The following is a 26,046-nucleotide window of genomic DNA, read 5'->3' as shown; positions in this document are numbered from 1 at the left end:
GGCTAAAAATCTAACTTCTTCTCTTCTTGGGCTGCTCCATACACAACTAACAAATTCCATTTCAACTTTAAAGCTTTATCCCACATATTCATTTTTAGCATAAACTCTCCTTGATTGAATTATCCCACATCAAATCTTTCAAGCAACACCCCAACCAATATTCCCCCAGATTTAACTTTGGAAGGATTCCACATCCAAATATAATCCTGACTTCCATCAAATTTTCTTAAAAGAGAGTCACTACAATCAGCTATCATAGTTTCCTGTAAGCCAATAAAATGAAACCTGTGTTCAAGAATAAGATTTTTTAAGAAGGTAGAGACCCCTTTCTTTTTAAGGCCTCTACAATTCCAGAATAATCCATGAACTATCATTTTTTTCTTTTGTTTTTTCCTTTTATTCAGATTCACAGAAATTTTCAAATTCCTGGAACCTGGCAAGCCATCTTCCTAGTCTTGCTTCCTCCCCCCAGGGGAGAAACTGAACCTTTTCTTTTTACCAAGCTTGCTTTTTTCTTTTGATTGCTGAATCAGCATTTTTGCAATGTCAGAATCCTCATCAGAACTAACTATAATGCTAATGTGATCTTTAGTAGGGACAAACTCCACAATCTCAACACTACTTTTTACCTTAGATTGATTCATTTGTTTTAAATGCAGACAGTTTCTATCATTCTCTAACTACTTAAGCATATCAAAACTAGCATACTCAGTGTCCTTACTAACACACCCATATCTTTAGCTAGATCATGTAACACTTGATTCTCAATATCAGCAAGAGCATGAGGTTTTTTTTTGTGTTACCTTCGAGATTCCTCTTCTTAGCAATGGCTGCATTTCTTTCCAGCATAGTGAGATGGATAACCCCATTCAAGCATTCACTTCTTCTTCTTTCAGCTTGAGGCACCTTAGCTTCCCCATCATCTTGCATCTTCTCAATGTTCAAACTATCACCCACCACCAAAGGCATCTTCTCGATGTTAATATCAGTAGCCCCCACCAAAGATCCAGTCTGCCCCTCATCAGTGGTAACACTTTCTTGAGAGTTAATAATAGCACCATCAATCATTGCTCTATCATCATGATTGTTTTCAACAGAAGGAGACACAACAGAAAGAGTATCGTCAGTATTCAAAGAATCATTCTTTTTCTGGATCTGAAGCTCAATGTTTAGATTCTAAGAAGCAGCAATATCTCTTGCATCTTCTTCCATGATCCAAACATGCTGATTAGCACTGTTCTCATTCACCTGAGATCCCCCTTGTACCTCATCATTATATGCATCAATTCTCCTAAGCCTTTCACTTAGTGTGTCACTTTCAGCATCTGATTCCACAAAGGTATCCAGAATGTGCACTTTCTCAGCAACTTCTTCAGTGGTAATCAACTGTGTGAAGCCACTTTCATGGAGGATTGGCATATTGTCCCTGCTGCAGGTCCCTGATCCATAACCTTATCTTGACAACTTTTAGACTTACTGCCTTGCAGCTTAGGAGCTAAACTAGAACCAAGAGCAGTCTTTTGTTGTTGAGGTCCCTTACTAGAACCAGCATTGTTGATTTGATTACCACCTTGATTAGAAGGACCACCCAATTGGAGGGCCTTGGGTTGCTCATCAGCCTTCATTCTCTTGGGATCAGGACCCTTCTCTATGATCTTGATGCCACTATTCAAAGTCTTAATGGTTTGCCCCTCCTAGATCTCTCTTTCAAAGATGAAATCATGGAGGTGGATCCCCAGGGTTCCTTCAGTAGTCCTAGGTACCTTCTGAACATCTCTACAAGCAATCTTGACCCTCACATAATCAGCTCTGAATCTTGTTTTTTCATCAATCTCCATGACTTTACCAGCCAGACCTCCAACTTTAGCAATAGTTCTTATTGATCTCTGATCGGCTGGAATGTCCTTTACCCTAAACTAGGCTTGCTCCAAGACACCTTTTGCACCCATCTTAGGAGACCACTGCTCCACTTTCATGTAAGCATCGACAGACATCATAGCAAGGCCTTTGAACTGACTCCAATCAAATACCATCTTGGCAGTAGGAAATCTCATGATAAACCTATTGTCCCCCACCTGCCTTGCATTCCATTTCAAAGAGCTAGACTCAGCAATCATCATAAACTGCTGCTCAATTTGTCTAGTAGTTGCATGACCTTTAGGAATAGAGATAACTCCTATGTTTTCCTTCTCTTTAGCTAGCCTTGGATCAATACATTCCTCTATGAAAAAGAAACTTTGGTCTTCTACTTGGGCAGCACAAAGTTCAGGACCCGTATTCCAGATCACACACCTTCTACAATCATAAGCAGTATGGCTGTTGAAGCCACAGATTTCACACATCATCCTTCTACAATCCTTAGTTGCATGGTTGAAAAGCCCACATATCTCACAAGCAACTTTGTTTTGCATAGGAACATGAGGTTTGTGAGAAGCTTCAGAAGCATCAGACATTTTGTTACCTTCCTTATCCTGCAGAACCTCTTGATTTTCATCATCAACTTGATCTCGAGCCTCAGTGGTACTGCCAGCAGCCTTTTCCCACTTATCATTAGTCTTCTCTTATGCCATGGGAGCTTCCTCTACAGTAGCCTTCTTGGCTTTAGCATTGTTGATGGTCATGAACATCAATTATAAACCATCAACATAACCTGTATTTATACTTAATTCCATCACCAAACATAGGTATAGGGGTTTAAACTAATGAATTCCATGAACTTTGGTAAATATTTGTATGTAGGAGAATTTATCCAGAAAACAGCTCTCGGGACCACTGTCATACACTCCAAACAAGCAAACCAACGACAACAAGTGATTCAAACCGCAAAAACTGCGAAAGACAACTCTGGAAGGTTCTAGAAGACACAACGCCGAAGCTTGGGCCAAACGGCCACGAAAGTGGGCCGGCGGGCCCAAGCCCTAGGGCGGCCGGCCTGCTACAGAGTCCATTTGCCCTCTGCTGCCTCGTATGCGTTTCCAAGATCTACACCGTTAATTTAAGGCGGTTTATAGTCGGTGCATCCAACAGTGATCAAGGGAATTGACGCGGATTGCTGACGTGGCGATTCCTTGCCCCCTACTCCACTGCGGCCTATATATAGGAGCCCCTACCCCCTGGAGCTATCCTAAAACCCTAATTCATATTCTCTTCGTCAGGATCAGAGCCAGCTATCAAGAGAAGATTAGTCCTCCATAGGATCTAGTCTTTAGAATAATCTCTTAAATGAAAATGATGAATAGTTGCTCTGTTGTAATTCCTTTCAAGTACCTAGTTTTCAGCCTTGAATTCTCCCGAGATATGACTGATTTGATATAAGAATTTACTCTGAACTTGAAACTCGTGGGTAGCATATGCTTGATCTAAGTCTAGGTAATTGAGGGATATGATATGAGAAGGTCTAAGCTGTTGTTTACCTTGTTCCAAGTGATACTAAAGTTCTAGAGATTTATCTTTAGAAAAACACAAAAATGCTACATGATGAGTTACTGTATGACAAAGCTTAAATTCTTACTAGAGCCATACATGTTATTTAGGCTAGAAAAACTTTTATATATATGCTGCTTGCTTTTGCATTGAGTTTTGTCAAACTTTGTTGACCCTTATGAGAGGTTTGTCATGCTCTTAAAATCAAGATCACGTACACACCACCCAAATATGCACTACTCCTACACTGGGGTAGGCGCAAGAACATGTCTTCCATTTAGATCCACCCAAAAATGTTCTACTCTTATATAGGGAGTGAACACTAAAAACGTGCTTGTTAGGTTTCTCATCCATCAAATAAATGCTCCAAGTTCTTGTTGCTATCTCTCAAAAATTTTGTTGCAGAAAAAAGACATGGGACTATGCAAAAGTTATTCATAAAAAGAAGAAGAAAAAAATGGAAAAAAGAGATGAGAAAAAATATACAAGTGTCCGAAATATTTAAAACAATAGGTACTTAGATACCAGTCTGAAAAAAAGAGAAGAGAAAGAGAGATGAATAAGATAGCCCCTGCTCTCTAGCAAATGTTTCCAAGTTTCAAAGAAGATATATGTTTTCAAGGAGCATAGTAGAATTAGGTTAGCCACCATATATCCACACACATGCATATCTTGATTTGATTGTATGACTCAACTCTATTTGGATCCGTTGTTTGACTTTACAATATATGCATTGCAAGTATGCTCTAGCTTTCTCCCTACCTATGAACTTCACATAAGCCTTAGTGATAGGAAGAGAAAAAGGCATATATCTTTATTGCCTTGGTGAGGATCCACAAATACCACATATATTGAGAGACTTGAGAGTGTCATACAATAGAATCTCTGAGTTTTATTTTAAAAACTTATAAAAACTCCAAAATAATGGTAGAACAAAGAACTTGAGACATAGTGCTTGACTTGATCGTTCTGTCTTTCAATTGCTCAAGACCCAAGTAAAGGCTGAAAAGCCCCATGATTGAAGGTAATATGGGTAAGTTTAAAAGTCATATTAGTTTATTCTAATCCAGAGGAGAATTTTTGATTGAACGCATGTGTACTTTTGAGGCATGAAAATATTGTAGCAACTCTTGATCCATTGCTGAAAGGAGGTAAGGCGATGGGACCGGATGGTATCCCAATCGAGGTGTGGAGATGCCTCGGGGACATAGCTGTAGTATGGTTAACCAAGCTGTTCAACCATATTTTTCGATCGAACAAGATGCCTGATGAGTGGAGGAGAAGCATATTGGTACCGATCTACAAGAATAAAGGGGATATTCAAAGTTGTACAAATTACCGAGGAATTAAGTTGATGAGCCATACTATGAAGCTATGGGAGAGAGTTATCGAGCATCGCTTGAGAGCAATAACGCGGGTCTCTATGAACCAATTTGGTTTCATGCCCGGAAGGTCAACCATGGAAGCCATTTTCTTAATAAGACAAGTTATGGAGCGGTATAGGGAGAAGAAGAAGGATCTACACATGGTTTTTATTGACTTGGAGAAGGCTTATGATAAAATACCAAGGAATGTTATGTGGTGGGCTTTGGACAAACATAAAGTCCCAACGAAGTACGTCGGGCTCATTAAGGACATGTACAGCAATGTTGTGACTAGAGTTCGAACAAGTGATGGAGACACGGATGACTTCCCGATAAGGATAGGACTACATCAAGGGTCAGCTTTGAGCCCTTATTTGTTTGCTTTAGTGATGGATGAGGTCACAAGGGACATACAAGGGGACATCCCTTGGTGTATGCTTTTCACGGATGATGTAGTGCTAGTTGATGAAAGCCGGACAGGAGTGAATCAGAAACTGGAGTTATGGCGGGAGACTTTGGAGTCCAAAGGTTTTAGACTTAGTAGAACTAAAACTGAGTATATGAGATGTGACTTCGGCACTACTACTCGGGAGGAGGAAGATGTTAGTTTGGAAGGTCAAGTAGTGCCTAGGAAGGATACCTTTCGATATTTAGGATCAATGCTATAGAGGGACGGGGATATTGATGAAGATGTTAGCCATAGAATCAAAGCAGGGTGGATGAAGTGGCGGCAAGCGTCTGGTGTCCTATGTGACAAAAGGGTACCACAGAAGCTAAAAGGCAAGTTTTATAGGACGGCGATTAGACCTGCTATGTTGTATGGTGCAGAATGTTGGCCTACGAAAAGACGACATATTCAACAGCTAAGTGTCGCGGAAATGCGTATGTTGCGTTGGATTTGCGGTCATACAAGAAGGGATCGAGTTTGAAACGATGATATACGTGAGAGATTAGGGGTAGCGCCAATTGAAGAAAAGCTTGTCCAACACCGATTGAGATGGTTTGGACATGTGCAACGGAGACCTCCAGATACACCGGTGCATAGTGGAATCCTAAGTCAGGATAGTAACGTGAAGAGAGACAGAGGAAGACCGAAGTTGACTTGGGTAGAGGCAATAAAAGGAGACTTAAAAGGATGGAATATACCCAAAGACTTAGCCTTAGATAGGAGTGCTTGGAAGACAGCTATTCACGTGCCTGAACCTTGATTGCTTCTGTTGGGTCTCAACTCTAGCCTACCCCAACTTGTTTGGGACTTAAAGGATTTGTTGTTGTTGTTGTTGTTGTTGTTGTAGGGATTGACAAAGGTTAAGCTTGGGAGAAATTGTTGATGATCACTAACATCAATTATAAATCGTCAACATAACCTATATTTATACTTAATTTTAACACCAAACATAGGTATAGGGGTTTAAACTAATGAATTTCATGAGTTTTGGTAAATATTTGTATGCAGGAGGATTTATATAGAAAACAGCTCCCGGGACCACTGTCATATACTCTAAACAAGTAAACCGACAACAACAAGCGATTCAACACGCGAAAACTGCGAAAGACAACTCTAGAAGATTCTAGGAGACATCACGCCGAAGCTTGGGCCAAACGACCATGAAAATGGGCTGGCCAGCCCAAGCCCAAGGCCGGCTGGCCTGCTACGGAGTCTGTTTGCCCTCCGTAGCCTCGTATGCATTTTTAAGATCTACACCGTTAATTTAAAGTGGTTTATAGTCGGTGCATTCAATGGTGATCGAGGGAATTCCTTGCCCCCTACTCCACCACGACCTATATATAGCAGCCCCTACACCCTGGAACTATCCTAAAACCCTAATTCATATTCTCCTCATCAGGATCAGAGCTAGCTATCAAGAGAAGATTAGTCCTCCATGGGATCTAGTCTTACAAATAATAGTGAGATAGAGAGTGAGGAAAGAGTTTAGAGGAGGTACTAGCCTGTTGGTACTCCATCTACGGCTTGTACCTTGACGGATTTAAGTTTTATCTGAGCTTGCGTATGAGATTTCTCTGATAATCAACTTCTGATTCAAGTAAGCATCTTATTTATATTATTCGTCAGGTTTGTGACTCTTTTGAGTGCTTTATTCTCTACATAGGGGGAGTAAAGTATTAATCGTATGTGTAAGCGTGATGCTTAGACTTAGATTAATCATGGATGTACCCTGCATTCCGAAAGGTGGTAGATCGTGTGAGTGACATAAGTTCTATATAGCCTGTACTATATAGCTTCATTGATCCTTTGTAGTCCACCTCCCATCTGTAGGCGCACATAGGATGTGGTTGCGAAGGAAAGCATCCTCTGCTGGTGTCTTTCCCTAATAAAGTCCCCAATTGGATAGTAGAAGACATAAGCTTACCCAAGTCAGAACTAGAGAATTTTAATAATCCTCTCTACACTCCTATTTATTCTTAACCTTGTTGCTACTCCTAGTTAAGTTAAACTTTAACCTAGTCGCTACCCCCTGTCAAGTTAGACCGTAGTTAGTCTCACACGTTTCCCTGTGGATACGATACTTGGAATACTTCCGGGTGAAAGCTACAGCGGTATCCAGGCACTTTACGGATTTATCTGTGTGCGTTAAATATACCAACAAGCATCATTCTAGTCACGACATCCCAAACATTGCGCCCCTTTCCTCTTCCAGGATCACCTCTTACCTGCCCTCTCCCATGGCTGCCGCCACCACCACCCCAACCATGGCCACCGCCTCCGCCTCCACCTCCACCCTAGCCGTAACCTCCGCCACCACCAACTCGGCCCTGCCCAAAAAAGTTACGGTGACCCCCCCCCCCCTTGGCTCATCTTCATGCACACCGTATCCGCAGGTTTTGACAGCACCGCGGATGCAAAGGACTTGGTAGGTGCACCCTTCCATAGGTGGCCGACGAATTTAGTGAGGTTGGAGGTCTTGGATTTTGGTGGAGATGGATTTAGGGGCTCCGATGGAGGGGATGGGTTACGGTTAGGAGGAGTCACAATCTGAGATTGGAAAGGGAAGGTTGAGCAGCCGGGGGAGGTAAACGACGAGCGGTGAGCAGTCACGCTGTCTTCCCTCACCTCCCTCTCACCTCCACTCCGATGACCGATGCGTGTCTCATCTCCAGGCATCCACCCTAGGATCCCAGGTACGATCCTCACCTTAGGAGGTGGCCGAAACCACGGTCGCTGACGGGTAGGTCCCTTGATGACCAGGTGGATGGACTTGAAACTCTCCTTTCCCGCCTTTGGTACCCCCTTGTTGACAGAATATCATCGGCAGTCCAGCGAGGGGTATCCCGCGATGGTAGATTTGTCGGTGGGGTGCGCGTAATCAGGAACCGAATGGTGACACAAGGCGCAGAGACAACGATTTAGACAGGTTTGGGCTGTCTGATCGACGTAATACCCTACATCCTGTGTCTTTGGTGTATTGTATTGAGATGTAGTAGATAGATCTAGATGGATCGTTGTGTCCACTAGGGGACCCCTGCCTCTCCTTATATAGTCTGGAGGGATAGAGTTACAAGTAAAGTAGTCTATTTGGTACTATACAATGTCTTGCGGTGCACGCCGAGCAGCGTCGTGCACGCCTTGATCTTGTGGGTTGGGCCACCTCTGATGGTGTGGGCCATATCTTGTCTTATGGATACCGGGGGCCATATCCCCACAGCTAGTCCCCGAGCCTGACAGTAGGTGACGTAGTCGCGTGGTGCCAGGGTCATAAAGTAGAAGACCAGCCGAGTAGGCAGCCAGTTCCCGGGTGTAGCCTCGAGATGAGAACAAGCACATTCACCGCAAGGTGAAGTCTGCCCACTTAGTCCTCGAGCCTGCTGGAAGATGAAGAATGAATCTTGTAGCAGGATCAAAGAAAAAGAAGTCTGAAAGCTTGCCGATGTCGTTTGACATGCACGTATCAAGACCCTAGACATGCTGCACAAAATCAGCACCCTGATCCGAATAGCATGGAGCAGCTTGATAGCACACCGATGAGACGTAGCAAGATCCGAGCACCGAGGAACGAAGAGTCCCTGGCGTTGCTGGCGATGACCGAGCACCGAGGAGCGAGGAGTCTCCGGCATCGCTGGCGATGACCGAGCACCGAGGAGCGAGGAGTCCCCGGCATCGCTGGCGATGACTGAGAACCGAGGAGCGAGGAGTACCCAGCGTCGCTGGCGATGTCCGAGAACCGAGGAGCGATGAGTCCCCGGCGTCGCTGGCGATGACCGAGCACCGAGGAGCGAGGAGTCCCCGGCTTCGCTGGCGATAACCGAGCACTGAGGAGCAAGGAGTCCCCGACATCGCTGGCGATGTCCGAGCACCGAGGAGCGAGGAGTCCCCGGCGTCGCTAGCAATGTCCGAGCACCGAGGAGCCTGGCGATGACCGAGCACCGAGGAGCGAGGAGTCCCGTCGTAGACGGCGATGACCGAGCACCGAGGAGCAAGGAGTCCCCGGCATAGACGGCGATGACCGAGCACCGAGGAGCGAGGAGTCCCCGGCGTCGCTGGCGATGACCGAGCACCGATGAGCGAGGAGTCCCCGGCGTCGCTGGCGATGTCCGAGCACCGAGGAACGAGGAGTTCCCAGCGTAGCTGACGATGTCCGTGCGGTGAAGTGTACCCACTTACTCCTCGAGCATGAAGAAACCGAGCGCTGAGGAGTTCCCGGCGTAGCTGACAATGAAGTGAGCATTGAGTAGAAGCGACCGACGAACAGTCCGATCAACTAGTCGGCGACGGAGTCCATGAACCGAGTGGTCCGACCAGTTGATCGGTGGAGAAGTCCGAGCACCAAGTGGTCTGATCACCTGGACGATGACCTTGCAATACAAACATGTAGAACGGGTAGTACATGATGTAAAGATATATGAACTCCGGAGAAAAAATAGCGTATGTAGCTTGGCGATCAGTTGGAGCGAAGATGTATTTAATATAAACCGCCCGAACAGTTAGTGTGTAGCTGAGTCTCCAGCCCTAGCTAGCCTGTTAACCATAAAGCGGAGCACGGAGCCCGTGCACGTGTAGGAGGAACAAGCGTCGCTAAGGAGCCGCTGCCGACCACCCATAATGCAGAGGGCAGACGCTCGTGCACGTGTAGGGAGGAGCCGGAGACAGGGCCGTCTCTGGAGGCGTCCGAGCATCAACAGGACTGTTCGGGGGGTCGGAAAATCGTTTGGAGAGCAAACATGGAGAAAACAGTTCGGAGAAACATTGCAACGATATATGGAGATTGGAGAATATTTAAAATAATATTAAAGCGTGACTTAGCTTTAGATAGAATGTTTGGTCGGCGACGTATGGCGTTAACTGGTCGGCGTTGACGGCGAGCACCTGGCGGGCGATGAGTTGTTGGTGAAGACGACCTCAGAGGTGGTTCCGAGATCGGATCTGCTGTCGCGGGGGCTGATGTAGCCAGCGATGAATCGTTGTCGTGGACCAACATGGATCTCAACGAGATTGACGACAAGAACGCGTTGTTGATTTGAGGTCCATCTGGCTCGCCATGGGATCAAGCGCACACCCCTACCTGGCGCGCCAACTGTCGACAGAATATCGTCGGCAGTCCACCGAGTGGTATCCCGCAATGGTAGATTTGTCGGTGGGGTGCGCGTAATCAGGAAATGGATAGTGACACAAGGCGCAGAGACAGCGATTTAGACAGGTTCGGGCCGTCTGATCGACGTAATACCCTACGTCCTGTGTCTTTGGTGTATTGTATTAAGATGTAGTAGATAGATCTAGATGGATCGTTGTGTCCACTAGGGGACCCCTGCCTCTCCTTATATAGTCTGGAGGGATAGGGTTACAAGTAAAGTAGTCTATTTGGTACTATACAATGTCTTGCGGTGCACGCCGAGCAGCGCCGTGCACGCCTTGATCTTGTGGGTCGGGCCACCTCTGATGGTGCGGCCCATGTCTTGTCTTATGGATACCGGGGGCCATACCCCCACACCCCTCCTCCGGTCCGCCATTGGAGGTCCATCGGAAGCTGATCGGAATCGATTTGATCTTCACCACCTCCCGTCCAATCTCCTCAAGTGGAAACACCTCCGTCATCGCAAACTTTCGCGATGAATCAAAAGGAAATCCGACACCTCTGGGCTTGTTTCGCCGACGAACACTCTCGGTAATCGTCGGCGATGACCTCGTGAAAACCTCAGACACTGCTTCTCCCGCCCGAACACCGCCAGGATCCCCGACCGGTTTCCATCCCTTAGCAGAATCCCGCCCCGCGAGACGGGGGGTTCGCCGGAGGATGAACGACGGTGGTAGGGTTCGCCGGAGAAGAGGGCGGAGGCGGTGGGGAGCGGTTACGGGCATTGGCGGATCCAAGGGGGGGCTAGGGGGGCTGCAGCCCCCCGTGAGAGTGATTTTGCTTTGTATTTATTGTAGAAAAAACGTGATTTCACCATTAATCTTCGACATTTGTTCTAAATCTCTATTGATTAGCCCCCCGACGTGCTCATCTTGGCTCCGCCCCTGGTTACGGGAGTGGCCATGGCAGAAACCTTGGACACGCAATCAACAGACTGTGTCACTGTGTTCGGTTGGGGACGAAAAATCTCTGTTCTACTACTTACGAGCTCTGTTCTTTTAATTCCCTAGCTGCTGCTGCTCATAACTTGGTACAGATGCAATTTTTAGTTGGTACTACCTCCGAGTCGCAGAAAGTAGTAGTAAATTAGATTTGGTCCAAAGTTTTGTCATAGTAGGAGTCTAAAATCTTAATGGTGCAATGGTGGCCTTTGTAAGGGGTGGATACAGTAGAGAGAGAGAATGAAACTGACAACTGAATTAAGTCAGGCGATGGTAATCACAAATGTGCAAGCGTAATTGCAAATGCAAAGAGGCAAACGAATAAGCACAAATTGATAAAGGGGTTACAGGCGTGGGACGGACTTCCTTCGCTCGCGGCGGTAGAGGCAGCATTCGGCGCCCTTCCGGTGCCCGGCCGAGCCCTCCGCCGACGCCGCCGACGCCGCGCTTGTAGCCATCCGCCGCGCTCCTCGCCGCCAGCGTGTTTGGACTGAGGAACGGCCACGTTCGGCACCAACGCATCCGGCATGGAATCAGTCCTAGGAGGCTCGGATGATGACCGACGGTGTCGTCCGAGCGTTTTTGACGGAACGAATGGCTGACTCTTTTCCACTGCGGAGAGCACGACCTGGTGACTGGTGCCTAGGGTTGAAAACGGATCGGATACGGATGGATATCGTCGATATTATATTTGTTTTCATATTTTTGTTCGGATTCGAATTCGAATACGGATAGTGTCAACTATGTCGGATAGAATACGATTGGATATCGACGTCATAAATATGCGATTTGAGTATTTAGATACGGATACGGTATCGGATATTGGATATCCGAACTCAGATACGAACAGATCTCAACCCCTCTAAACGGATTCGATTTTAACTACGGTCGAAAAATATCCGTACCGTTTTCATCCCTGCTCGTGACGGATGGACCGGTTCCCTCCACCAAACCAAACGTGACATTTAGGTTCGGATGGTTCCGTTCCCTGATCCAAACACGTCGTTCGTTGGGCTTGGGTGGGCTAGATGGGTTGGTATGAGCACCTCGGTTGGCCGAAGTAGTGTACGTACGTATGCGGGGGTGAGACTTGGTCAGGCCCATACTACCTTTTAGGGCCCAGTACGGATGCAAATGGGGCGGCGGTGGGCAGCCCACCCCACGTTCGCTGGAGCCGCAAGTCCTAAGAGAGTCGGTGCGGCGGCCCACATGTTGCCGCTATTTTTTTGCGGGTTGGTGCGGGCAAGTGCCGCAGCACACGTACGCCTCCCAGGAAACGAGCAGAGACTAACCTCGCTGTCGGGCTTGTTAAGGAAGTAGACGTGATACTCGCCGGGCGCCTCGTACAGCTCCGCCTCGCCATGAGCCGCGTGGACGTACGCACGGCCCCTCGCGCTGAGCATGCATGTCCAGCCCCGCCACGGTGACGCGCACGGGAGCCGGCGGCATGCAGCCTGTTCGCTTGCTCGTAAACGATCGTAAATTTCCAGCCAGGAACAGTGTTTTTCTCTCACACCAAACCAGCCAGCAGTAAATAATCCACGACACGATACGGCCTCCCGAACAGGCTGATGGCCACCGGGTTGATCACGGGGTCGTCCATCCCATAGCGCCCGCCGCACACGAAGCTCCGCGTGTCCTCGTCGCTCGTCTCCGACGGCACGGGGCGCTTCCCCAGAAGTAGGGGTCGAGCAGCGCGAGGCCCCGGATCATGGGAGCGGCGCCGCCGTCTCCCAGGCCCTCCCGCAACGCCACGTTGTGCGCGATGTTGTCGCCGGCCAGGAACAGCCACGCCGGGTCGGCGTGGCGCGACAACCAGCAGCATGTTCGCTTGATCGTATTTGGCTTATAAGTCATGACTTATCAGCCAACGAACAACATTTTTCTCTCACACCAAATCAGCCAACAGTACTTTCAGTCATGGCTTATAAGCCAAACAAGCTCAAACGAACAGGGCGCGGGGTGTCCGTCCCGGTCCCGGTCCCGGACCACGCGTCGGCATTGTGATGGGCTAGCTACATCCTGGTGGGCGGTGATCATTCCCAGATTTTGGTGAGGGACAGGTAAGCACAAACTTGGCGAAATAATATGGGAAGTCACTCCGATGTTGCTAGTTTATCATGAATCCGTCTGTGGTTCGATCTTTGAGAACATCCTCGCATGTTGATCTTGGCATGCTTGCAGATGCCGACATGACAGACCTTGGTTGTTTAGGCGGATTTTGCACCATCCAAAATCCAAAGTGACGTGCGCCCATTTCCGTGCTGAAAGCTACTGGAGGAGGAAGGAACGGTCTATTTTTGATACTGAAGGAACTGTCTATTACTACTAGCTAAGGGGTAAAACCGTGCGAATTCTTTGGACTTAACTCATTCTAACGTACTTCCATCTGCATGTTAATGCCAACATTGCAGAATAACATAACTATACGTTACTCCCTCAATTCCAAATTATAAGATATTTTGGCACATTTAGATACAATAACTTTTGCTATATATTTAGGTATACATTATGTTTAGATACATAGTAAAAATAATGTACGTAGAAAAGACAAAACATCTTGTAATTTGAGACGGAGGAAATAATATGTAAAATCACACTACACCATAATATAACTATATGAAATATGGAAGAACCTAGGACCCTATCTAGTTTGGCTTCCGGCGGTCTTGGGATTGTGGTGTACTAGGGATATTGGAGCCAGAAGCCACAATCCCAAATACTACGGTTTAATTACGAGGTAGCTGGATGGGTTTGTAGAGGCGTCTGCTTTGCCCACTTGTACTTGTGTGTCTATAAAAATCATCAATTCCTAAAGACGACTATCCAACCGCCTTTAGAATTAATTTCTAGAGGCGGGCGGAAACTAAAAATAGAGGGCAGTCTAGCCCAAAGTGCAAAAAAGGGGTAAGCGCTAAGCGAGCGGTGACCCCCCGCTTAGAGCTTAAGCGGGCTTAAACGTACAAAGCGTCGCTTAAGCGTTTTGTACTGTAGCAAATCAGATTCATGTAATAGGCTGTGAACTTGAGAAGTATAAATAAAAACATACCTTATTTGATCTTATTCCTAGACTTGTAGAGCTGAGCAATTGTTGGACTTGTACAAATACAGCTCAACAATTGTTGGTTTCATGTTGTAATGTTCCTAACAGTCACAGATATGGGAAACATCAAATGTTGATTAGGTTCATAAAACAAAAAATATACCTCATAATTAAATATTTATAAATAGATAAGGCGAATAGTAATGGCAAGAACACTACTACTTAGTTCATAAGAACATAACATTGCATCTGAAGTTCATAAACCATAGTTTCAGGTCCTACTTAGTTCCAAATTAAAAGATACATCATTGCAGCCCACACATGAGCATGACAGTACAACAGAACTGATAAATTGATAAAACATCAATGATAGCAATGCATAGATAGACATAACAAAAGATGCCATCATTCCAGCTGACTGATTCATCTTCATCCATCTCCCGCGCTCAAAGATACATCATTGCAGACCGACGAGCTCAACCTCCTCCAGCGGCGGCTTAAATCAGCAGTCGGCGGGCGTCCCGCGTCGGTTGGCGGGCGTCGGGCGGCGGCGGGAAGTCTCTTCTGCTTTTATCCCCTCCTCTCCCGCGCCCCGAACCGGGTTCCGCATGGCGCACGCCCGATTGGAACTTCCGCACGGCACATGCATCCATCTCCCGCGCTGCTTTCCCGCGCCGCCTTTCCCGCCCAGTCGCTGGCTCGCTGAACGGCCGTGGAGTAGGGCTTCCACGGCGTCTTTCTCTGCCTCAGAGGCTTCCGCGCGCGTCCGCGTCCGCTGAAGCGCTGGCGCCGCTTAGGGGCCGCTTATGGCCCGAAGCGAAGCGGTAGCTTCCCGCGTAGCGTTTAAGCAGCCACTTCATACCGCTTTTTGGAACTTTGGTCTAGCCCAACCTATTTTAACAATCAATTTCTCAAGGTGAGCAGATTAAAAACCATTTTAGAGACAGGCTTTAATAGAGCCATCTTTGGACTAAAAGGAAGATGTCTCTAAAAATAGTTTTTGTAGTAGTGATGGTGCATGATCTCGTCTCCATCTTCTAGATGTATTTTTGAGGCGCTCTGCTTGTGGTTGTCGATGGGTTGTCGAAGTTCTTTTAGTTTGCTTGGTGCCCCTATAGTTGCGGCTTCGTCTTTGTAGTTGTTTTAGTCGGTGTGTTAGACTGTTAGTATTGTTCCAGGCATAGGTTTGTTGGTCCCAACATAGTTGTTCCTCTTGTTGAGTTGTTGTTATGGGTGAACTTCTCATCCCATGGGTTATTCTATCAAAATTATAGTTATGCGAGAGTTTTTCCGGTTTTCACCCTCTGGAAAACCGTGTTGTTGGCTATGTTGATCATTGTACCAAAGTTGTTTGTAGAAGTCTGGTGCTAGCTAGCTATATGGTTTTCGGGCCCGATTTCCTTATAAACTTAATCATTCTTTCTACTAAAAGAAAACTCTTGCCATCCTATAGATAGGAAGCTGACAATTAATAAAGGCCAAATACATACTGTGTAATTCTAAAAAAAAAGGAAACATGTAAATCCCTTGATGAGATCATACCTGTGATGACTGAATCAATGATGAGGACACATAGTATAGTACTACCATATAAAACCTTGCTTGATTTCCAGGATCATCTTTACCTCTTCTTTACAAGCATGTAGCCAACAAGAAAAGATGAAGAGAATCCCTATCTCAAAACTCCTACCATCTATATCTAACTATATTCTCTCTATATATAATAATCTACATGTGTGTGTGTATATGCTATACCCAACATACATATGTTTTGCTTACGCTTATTCCAAAAAGTATCTTGTGTAACTTCTTGTATGTAGTAGTGTAGGCAAGATCACTGATCCTGTGACTTTCACAAGATATCTGAACGATGAACGATGCCAGGCAGTACGTGCGTGCTAGAGATCGCTGCCTTCCGGTATGCTCTCCAGCGCCGGTCGCCACCCTCCGCAGCAGAACTCCTCCTGTTCTCGGTCACTCGCTTCCTTGCGCATGAGAGACACCATGTCGTCTAGCGACATGCCCTCCTTGTCGAGCATCTTCTTGAGCTCCTGCTTGCTGATCACCAGCTTCACCCTGACGGCGGCGCCAGCGGGGTCGTCGACGCCGGCAGCAGCTGCTGCCGGCAGGGGCTCGCAGAGGGCAGCTTCGGCCGGGACCTTCTTCAAGCTGTGCATGCCCGGGGATGGCATCTTGAGGACTTCGCCGCCGTCCAAGACGCTCATGATCTTGATCTCCTTCCTGTCTTGAATCACCAGGCAGTTTCCCATGATGATGGCTAGCTGATGATGGAAGATAGCTGCAAGGAGCTAGGAGCTACAATTGTGGTGAGTTGTGAAGCTCTGTTCTTGGGTGTTTAACAAGATCACAAGTTTTCACAATTATGTGGTAGTGGTGAATGATGGTGTATCTGAGCTGAGTGCGTGAGGGGGTTGGAGGCAGTAGTGGATTGTTGTATTTTATATAGGAAGTGGTATATGGATTTGACCCAACGTCTAAGCGCTTATTCCATGAATGCCATCTGCCGACCAATGGAAGTTGCTTCGTGTATGATAAAGCTAAGCTATGATGACTAGCCCACTGTCACAAGAAATGAGAGAGCCCAATCTGCCCTTTTGTTCCTTGCTGTTCTTGACTTGGTTTGACATGCTTTGTGTCAGGTCGATCAATAAAATATTGTGGCGCGTGTGCCCAATGCACTAGGGTAAAGTTCGCACACATAATTATCTATGCTGAAAACTCGCAGAAGTTACACATAGTTGTTACAGTTTCTTCTGCTAGAGAAATGCATTCCCTCAGTTTTTAAATGCATGAGGTCTAACTAACTAGTTTTCCATATATGTGTAGTGGAATATTTTCTTTAGAAAGATCAATGTTTGTTTTCAAGGTTATAGAAAGAATGGCCTTTTAGTGGTACCACCTCTGTTTTAAATATCTTATGTTTACGACAAGACTAATTAGTCTGAAAATGAACTATGGAAGCAGTACTGGTCTTCCTCTTTTACTGGCAGATCAGAGATCTTGGAATGAAGTCAAAAGGACCAGAGACAACACATCAATATGTTGATTTGTTAAATTTAGTTGTGTATTTTTCAAAGTCTAAACTACTACTAACAATTTAACCCCTCAATCTTTGTTTAAACTACTCACCTCTATGATGGTGAAAAATAATCTAATGTAACCTATGAAGTCTATCTAAATTACATAACTTTTATTACAAAAACAACAACAAAAGTAATCCGTGACATATAAGTTTCCTACATTTAAATGCACTAACTTACTCTTGTAATGCTTATAAATTACCCACATTTGTCACTGTTAATATTTTTTCTGAGATACAATACAAGCGCAGATGCACATATACACGAGCATATACGCACCCCTATCAACAAAAGCACGCACACTCTACCCATAAGAGCACCTCGCTATGAATGCACACAGAGGACATGCCATCTACTGCTAGAAGAATAATGCCGTTAAATCATAAAATAAATCTAGAAAAAAAAATATGCAAGCACATATGTCAAATTAAGGACTTGAACCTATACGGACATATTCCATCACAAGAAACGTAGGCAACTGAACTATGCTCAGTTCGCTTTTGTCATTGTTAATACAGGAAAAACTAATTAAAGATATATGTTATTCATGATGTGTGTCACTATATAAAGCATGTATCATGCATGTAGGAAGAGATGATGAGCTCCGGTTTCAACTAAACATAGATATGTGGTATTTGGAAGTGCCAATTGCTACAGTGCTACTAAACATATGTGTTATTGGAATCTCGAAACACTGACTTGGAGGGCAACGTGGGCACTATCAAGGACATGCTAAGGTAAGGATGACGTCACGAAACATTAGGATGCAGGTGGGCCCCTGCAATTGGGGCGTGGCCTAAGCCATGTTCGGTCCCTCTGCTAGAGCTAGCTTTTGGCAAGTAGTGGTGGAGGTAAGAATCATTCGCCTGTTGTCAATTTTGCAATTGAAAACGAAACGAGCGAATCCAACGATCCAATGCGCGTACTACAATGAAGTGCTAGGTATGTGTGTGGGGGACAGAGGCCGAAAACGATATTAGTAGTGCTCCATTAATATATCAGTAGCTAGCAGCAGCCCACTATGAAATTTAACATGAATTGCACGAAATTGGTTGGTTTTAGTTTTACACTAGTGAGTTCCCTGCGACGGCCGGCATATATATAAATTTGTGTTACACGTGTTACATGTTCTTAAGTGTCTATTAACCCAGTTACTAGGGACGAAAGTAAAATGGAACACATCGTTTTCAGGGACTCGTTTTAAAAGTTTTATCACATTTTTAATAAAAATGGAAGTAGAAATGGAACGGCTATATGGAAATGACAACATGTTCTGACCGTTTTACCATTTTGGTCTGGAAATTCCCGATGATATTATGCCGTTTTTATCTATATTCCACACTCCTCCAATCCTGTTGCTTTCGAACCTATCAGTTTAGAAAAGTCTACTTAACCCCCTACCTTTCATACTTGGTCTACTTCACCCCCAACTATAAAACTGTCTGTGTTTACCCCCTGAACTTTCTAAAACCGTCTATTTTACCCCTGGGCGATTTTTTGACAGCGGGATGCTACAGTAACAATAGGTTTGCTACAGTAGCTAGGTTGCTACAGTATTGGTGGTTTTGAAATTTCTTTTTTATTTATTTTTGGTGAATTTTTGAAAAATCATAGTAAATCATAGAAAAATCATAAAATGGAAAATCTAATTTTATTGGACTCCACATGGGTAGATCTACACAGTGAATATATAATACGGTATACTTTAGTACAAATTTTTTTTTGTAGCTTTAGATTAATTGGAAAATCCAATTTTGTCTGTAATTAATTAGAATTTATCTATAACTAAGTTATACATAGTCCAATGAGTACGAAATTTTTACTATAGTTCAAGCATACAATAATTAGCGTATCATAAAAATTTCACCACAATTGGACCATAGAAGCTGCAGCTATGAATTATTCCAATTAATTATAGATAAAATTAGATTTTCCAATTAATCTAAGGCTACAGTAAAAATTTTGTAATAAAGCATACCGTATTATATATTCACTATGTAGATCTACTCATGTGGAGTCCAACAAAATTAGATTTTTCATTTTATGATTTTTCTATGATTTTTCAAAAATTCACCGAAAATAAATAAAAAAAGAAAATTCAAACAACCGACACTGTAGCAAACCACCGTTACTGTAACAACCTGCTGTTACTGTAGCAAAGCCGCTGTCAAAAACCCGCCCAGGGGGTAAAATAGATGGTTTTAGAAAGTTCAGGGGGTAAAACAGACGGTTTCATAGTTTGGGGGTGAAGTAGACCAAGTATGAAAGGTGGGGGGTTAAGTAGACTTTTTCCTATCAGTTTACATGTATGTATAAACTTGTATGGGTAGTAAAGCATTATATTATTGTTAGTTTTAGGGGGGGACAATAAAGCATGTTTGAAAACTTGGTTTATCATTAATTGTTTTTTACTACACATTATCAATTTCCAATCGATATTGATATGCCAAAATACTGGTGTTGTATTCATTTATAGCAATATCGTTTTTGTGAAAAAATATGAAAACGAAAACAATTTAGGCCTCTTCCGATCATTTCTGACCTTTTTCATCCCTACCAATTACATTTAGCGTGCAATGGATCAAAGGAGAGTCCGTTTTAGCTAGAAAGCTACTGTTAGTTGATGGTTATACCCCATGAATGCATCTATTCATAATTAACATGGTTTTTGTAAACTTTTATTTTCTATGACCATGTATGTGAACTTTTTTTAGAAACACAGACGCAGACGTGCACATACATGCACGCACAACCAATCTCTATTGGCACCTTTGAGAGACTAAGCTGGACCGAAAAATTATCTCGAGATTAATGAGGTCACTACAGGCATCTCACTCTCGATGCACACCACCTACTAGTGAAAGAAATAGCGTTGTTATTACATCCTAAAATAAATTCAAGAAATGCAAGCACCGTGCTAAGCCGAGGACTTTGATGACCAGGTTCCACCACAAAGAACGTAATCAACTGACCTAATCCCAGTTCGCAACCATCTATGTGAACTTGATGTCCAAATAGCAAATACTTTGTAAGCATGTAAATGTACACACCACACAAATTCATTGGAAGACTTTTGCAGTTTTTCTTCCTTTGTTTTCTTTATTTGGTGCTGAGTAGCCTTCCACTTTTGGCAAAATTGCACCCGAGTCTTATTAGCTTTCGTCCGTCTCACTACTGTAGAAAACTTAACCGAGGCGGGCAAAATCGATTAACCGAGGCGAGCAAGCCAACCACCTCCATCAAAAGGTCACGGTTAATCGGGCCTTAATTGATTAACTGAGGCAGTTGCAGTAAAACACCCGCCTTCGTAAATAATGTCATGAATTAAAAAAAGCCTAGCAAGCCCAGTGGCCCACCGAGCCCGCTCCCGAGGTCCACCGAGCCCACTGCCACCGCGTCCGTGTCGCCACCGCCGGAGAAGGGCCGAGCCCCGCGCCACGCCTCTGCCATCGGATCCGGTCGAACCACCACCAGATCCGCGCCTCCACAACCAGATCCGGTGCGTGGGGGAGGAGGGATCCGCCGTCGGGAGTGGGGAAGAACCACTGCTCAGGGAGGAGCGGCACCGTAGCCAGCTCAGGTTGGGGAGGGGCATCACCACCGGATCTGTGCCTCCACAACCGCATCCACCACCAGCAAGCACGGGCAGCCAGATCCGGCCGCTCCACCATAGAGGAGGGATGCCAGTCGCGGAGTAGGGTCAAGGAGGAGGGGCGAGGCCACACCGCGCCGCTCACTGGGAGGTCGTGCCGCGCTGGGAGCCCACGAGGCCGTGCCGTGCTCACGCCTGTGAGGTCGGGCCCTCCAACACCGCACCCAATAGAGGTGAGGAAGGGAGAGAGTGAGAGAGGTGAGTGTTGGTATATTTAACGCACACAGATAAATCCGCAAGCGCACGGATACCGCTGTAGCTTTCACCCAGAAGTATTCCAAGTATCGTATCCACAGGAAAACGTGTGAGACTAACTACGGTCTAACTTAACAAGGGGTAGTGACTAGGTTAAGGTTTAACTTAACTAGGAGTATCAACAAGGCTAAGGATAAATAGGAACGTAGAGAGGATAACTAAAGTTCTCTAGTTCTGACTTGGGTAAACTTATGTCTTCTACTATCCAACTAGGGACTTTACTAGGGAAAGACACCAGCAAAGGATGCTTTCCTTCACAACCGCGTCCTACGTGCGCCTACAGACGGGAGGTGGACTACAAAGGATCAACGAAGCTATATAGTACATGCTATATAGGACTTATGTCACTCACGTGATCTACCACCTTCCGAAATGCAGGGTGCATCCATGATTAAACTAAGTCTAAGCACCACCCTTACACTTACGATTAATACTTTACTCCCCTATGTAGAGAATAAAGCACTCAAAAGAGTCGCAAACCAGATGAACAATATAAACAAGATGCTTACTTGAATCAGAAGTTGATTACTAGAGAAATCTCACAGGGAAGCTCAGATATAACTTGGATCCGCCAAGGTACAAGCCGCAGAGAGAGCATCGACAGGTAGCACCTCCTCCATACTCTTTCCTCAATCTCCATCTCACTATTTCTATTTATAAGACTAGATCCTATAGAGGACTAATCTTCTCTTGATAGTTGGCTCTGATCTTGACGAGGAGAATATGAATTAGGGTTTGAATATGGATCCAGGGAGAGGGGTACAGGGCTGTTTATATAGGCCAGAGCGTTCAACGTGAGCCCTTGGATTAAACCGACTTAAAGGACGGCGTAGATGCAACCTAGGAGGCGGTGGAGAACCAACATTGCGATGCAGAGGCTGATAGGTGGGCCCAGGGCTGCCCAGCATGTAGGTGGGGCCGCCTGGCCCCACCTGGCAACGCCTCAGTCTCCGTTTTGGTGATTTGCCTTCTGGAGTGTTCTAGAGTCTTCCCGCGTCGGTTTCACGGTGGAATTCCGTAATTTTGTTTGACGAATAGGTCCTCTTGATGGTTTTCTGGATAAACCCTACTGAAAACACAGATTCACCAAAACTCGTATAAATTATTAGTTTAAACCCCTATACCTATGTTTGGTGATGGAATTAAGTATAAATGCAGGTTATGTTGATGGTTTATAATTGATGTTAGTGACCGTCAACAGTGAGGGAGAGGATCGAGAGATGCGTGAGAGAGGGGTGAGTGGAGGGAAGGGGCAGGCCTACGCTGCTGCCTTGGAGAAAGAGGAGAGCTGTGCCTTGGAGGGAAACAGAGAGCGGCGCCTTGGAAGGAGTGGTCACAGTTAGGGTTTTCATCCCATTATATATACTCAGCGCTAGATATTGGGCCTAGAAACAGTAGCGGGCTAGGCCAGAATTTTGGACCGCCTCCGTTAATCGAGTAACGAGGCGGTTCTGTTACATTGCCCGCCTTGGTTAATGCTTAACAGAGGCGGTTGCTGGGCCGGTTGCCCTACCACGAATAACCGAGGCGGACAACCGGCCCAATCGCCTCGGAGGCCTTTTTTTCCAAACGCCTCGGTTAAGTTTTTTTATAGTAGTGTCTCAAGTATAGCTCCTAGCCCCAGCATGAAAACTTGCATTGATCTCTTAACTCTTATATATCTCTGAGTTGAAAAAGGTTCCACCAGCAAGATACGAAATGAGATGCACAGATGACAGCTGCTAAACTAAGGGAAATTGCTCCAAAAATGTATGTAAAGGATTTTGTCCAAAGCCGCATGTCATTGAATTTTGTGTCTTTTGGAATGCATGCTTGAGGGTTTTCGATGAGCTGCATGCATGCGTGTTCTTCCGTTGGCGCGACGTAAGCAGGAGAAGATATGGGAAAGCGCGTCATGGTCCATCTATCTAGCTATCTCCAAGGATGGAAAGTGACCTTTCGGACGACATTCTGTAATGTATAAGCCCCACTATGGATCCGAGGTCGCCTTTTTGTCATTTCTTTCCATCACTTTTATTTGTTTATACGCTCTCTAGTGCGCATTATGGCAAGCACTTTGTGCAGCAGCAGCAGCGGCAACATACTTTTATTATTATTATGATATACGGATGGACTTCGTTATCACGATGGACAATAAAGTGAGACACATGCACTGAACCTGGTCACCACTCGAATTATTACCTACTAGATAGAAGACTTATTCAAGCCTTTTCTAAGCCGAGCGAGATTCACGAATAAGCTCTGTTATTAGATAGGTAATTATAATACAATGAGCTAAGAAATAAGTACTCTTTCCTAAAAGAAAAAAAAAAGATGGTTCTCGTTGTTCGACGAATCAAATAATTTAAATTTAGTCAATTTTTTTTTTAAAAGTTGATGGCATTTATGATACTGATCGATAGGCACCATTCGATTGGTCATGGAATGTATTTTTATAATAAACTAGATATAAATGTTGATACCGTTTTCTAATCTATGAAAACTAAATCGACCTTAAAATTTTTTATTTTGTTTAATTAGAATTGCATTTTTTTTAGGACAGAAGAAAATGGTTGAACCAAGTCCAAATAATCTGTTGTTGTAGGTCGGCATGGAGTTAATTGGCGTAGATTTGGCGATTATTTGGAGTTCATACAGAATGATATTTCGACCAATTCCTAATGGATGGAGAAGCTATAAGCAATCATAGACTTGCCTTATGATTTTTTTTTGTATCCATTCTCTCTTTTTTCAGCTCATTAGATAAATAAATTGTAAAAGCTTGACTGTATGCGATTGCGGAGGCAAAAAAAAACAATTCTATTTTCTAAAAAAAATATATTGCGGTAATATAACTTTTCGCCTTGCAAATTAAAGGAAGCCTGCACTTACTAGCTAATGCATGGTTGGGCAAAACGCAAAGGAGACTTACTAGTACTAGTGACGAGGCGTGCTAAAAGCAACTGACGACGGCTGCTCTTATTCTTCCCTGCCCGTTGAACGCTTTTTTAACCGTGTGGATCTCGCAGACCCCTTCGTTCTTGGTTTTGATCCTTCACACGCACGGAGACACCACTTGTGGGGCCGGACCGGCCGGGTGAGCGATCGAGCCGGCGTGCGTGCGTGCGTGGCGGCTCACGAGTGGGCGCGCCGCCGCGCTAGTGGGGCGGCACCGCCGCAAGGACCACCGTGGCTCGTGGACGTCACCATCGAGACCGGCCGACGCCGGAGGACGTACGCGCTCGCGCCCATACGGCGGCCGCTCGCCTGTGGCTCTGGGCGGCCACCGCCATATCTCGTGCAGGCGCACGCGCGCGTGCGTGCCTCGACACGACGACGACTGTAGTTATGGATGAAAACGGAAAGAAAATATCCCGAACTGAACCGCATCGTTTTCTACATTTGACCCGAGCGAATTCGTATTTTCGGACAAAATACGGAATACTAAATTCGAATTCGAAATTCGGAACACCAAATTCGAAATCGGATCGAATTCGGTTTAGGCTTTGTTCGACCGATTTCTACTTTTCTACTTTTAATTCGGAATATCCCGAATTCGAAATTCGGTTTCGAAATTCGGTTTAAACCAAATTTGGCCCACTACAAGTCCAACCTTAGAAAAATTATATCTTTTTTCATACGATCTCGGATGAAGATGATTTTTATATGAAAATTATAGCTCTCAACGAGATCTACAACTTTCTAGTTCTTAGTTTTTTCATTTGATGTCTTGAAGATGTTTAAAAAAATTAAACAAAGTCAGCGATATATTAATCGCGTACAAGCGCTTGTTGCCTTAAAAAAATCATATATTCCTTACGTCGTGTCGAATGGAGATACTTTTTAAAAAAATTGTAGGACTTGTTAATTATTATGTACTTGTTAATTGTTATGCACTTGGTCCTACGGGTCAATATTCCGTATTGATTTTTCGTATACCGACCGTGTTCGACATAATTCCGCTCGAATTAGTTCGTTTTCGAAATTTTTGATATTCCGTAAGTTCGTGTTCGTTTTCGTGTCCGGCTTTACCGCTTTCGTTTTCGTTTTCGTATTCAAAATGTAGAAGTAAAAAACGGTTGAGAGGTTTTTCGACCGTTTCCGACCGTTTTTATCCCTAACTGTAGTACAGTGGGGTGGACTGTGACTGTACTTATCTGCATGGATCCGTCAATCTAGGCCCAACTGCCGAAATGGCCCATTCTTGCCTGTCAATACAGGGAGGAGGAGCCTAGACCGTACTGAGTTTTTTTTAAACCTGTACAGCTGCAGAATGTGTTCATGCATAGATACATACTCACGCCATGCACGCACACCACCACACACCACTTGTGCACTACTAGATCTACAACTACACACAGATAACAACCGTGTCCTTCTTAAGATCACCGAGACCATCCAAGGCTCGAACACGCGACATGTGGCCTCCGCAACTGGAGCGCTCACCAACCGAGCTACGGCTCGGTCCCAGTAAAAAATACCCGGCCTGTTCGCTGGTTGGTTTTTAGGCTGGTTTGGGCTAGCTGGTGCTGGTTTATTATGAGAGGAAAACACTGTTGGCTGGCTGGTTTGAGCTGGCTGAAACCAACAAGCGAACAGGCTGACTGAGTTTGTTTTAGTGAATGGATCGAAATTGTTCCGGCTTCAACTTCTATCAAAGACAGACACCGGTACAAAACTATTATGAAAAGATAGCTGCA

The 26,046-nt window shown here is 45.0% G+C and overlaps 1 protein-coding gene across 1 annotated transcript; it reads right to left on the bottom strand.

The window, feature by feature from the left end:
* Window positions 1-15,924: 15,924 nt before the first annotated feature.
* On the bottom strand, window positions 15,925-16,787 carry LOC136481457 (uncharacterized). The gene has a single exon (XM_066478796.1). The coding sequence runs from the start codon at window positions 16,627-16,629 to the stop codon at window positions 16,258-16,260; it is 372 nt and encodes a 123-aa protein (XP_066334893.1). The 5' UTR covers window positions 16,630-16,787; the 3' UTR covers window positions 15,925-16,257.
* Window positions 16,788-26,046: the final 9,259 nt, after the last annotated feature.

The sequence above is a fragment of the Miscanthus floridulus genome, chromosome 9, assembly GCF_019320115.1.
Source record: "Miscanthus floridulus cultivar M001 chromosome 9, ASM1932011v1, whole genome shotgun sequence".
NCBI classification, from domain to species: Eukaryota; Viridiplantae; Streptophyta; class Magnoliopsida; order Poales; family Poaceae; genus Miscanthus; species Miscanthus floridulus.
Note: the sequence above shows the minus strand (reverse complement) of the source record. Positions and strands in the feature narration are given on the sequence as shown.

Bases quoted from the DNA above. Each gene is read 5' to 3' on its own strand.
- LOC136481457 (XM_066478796.1), bottom strand. From the start codon at position 16,629: ATGGGAAACTGCCTGGTGATTCAAGACAGGAAGGAGATCAAGATCATG.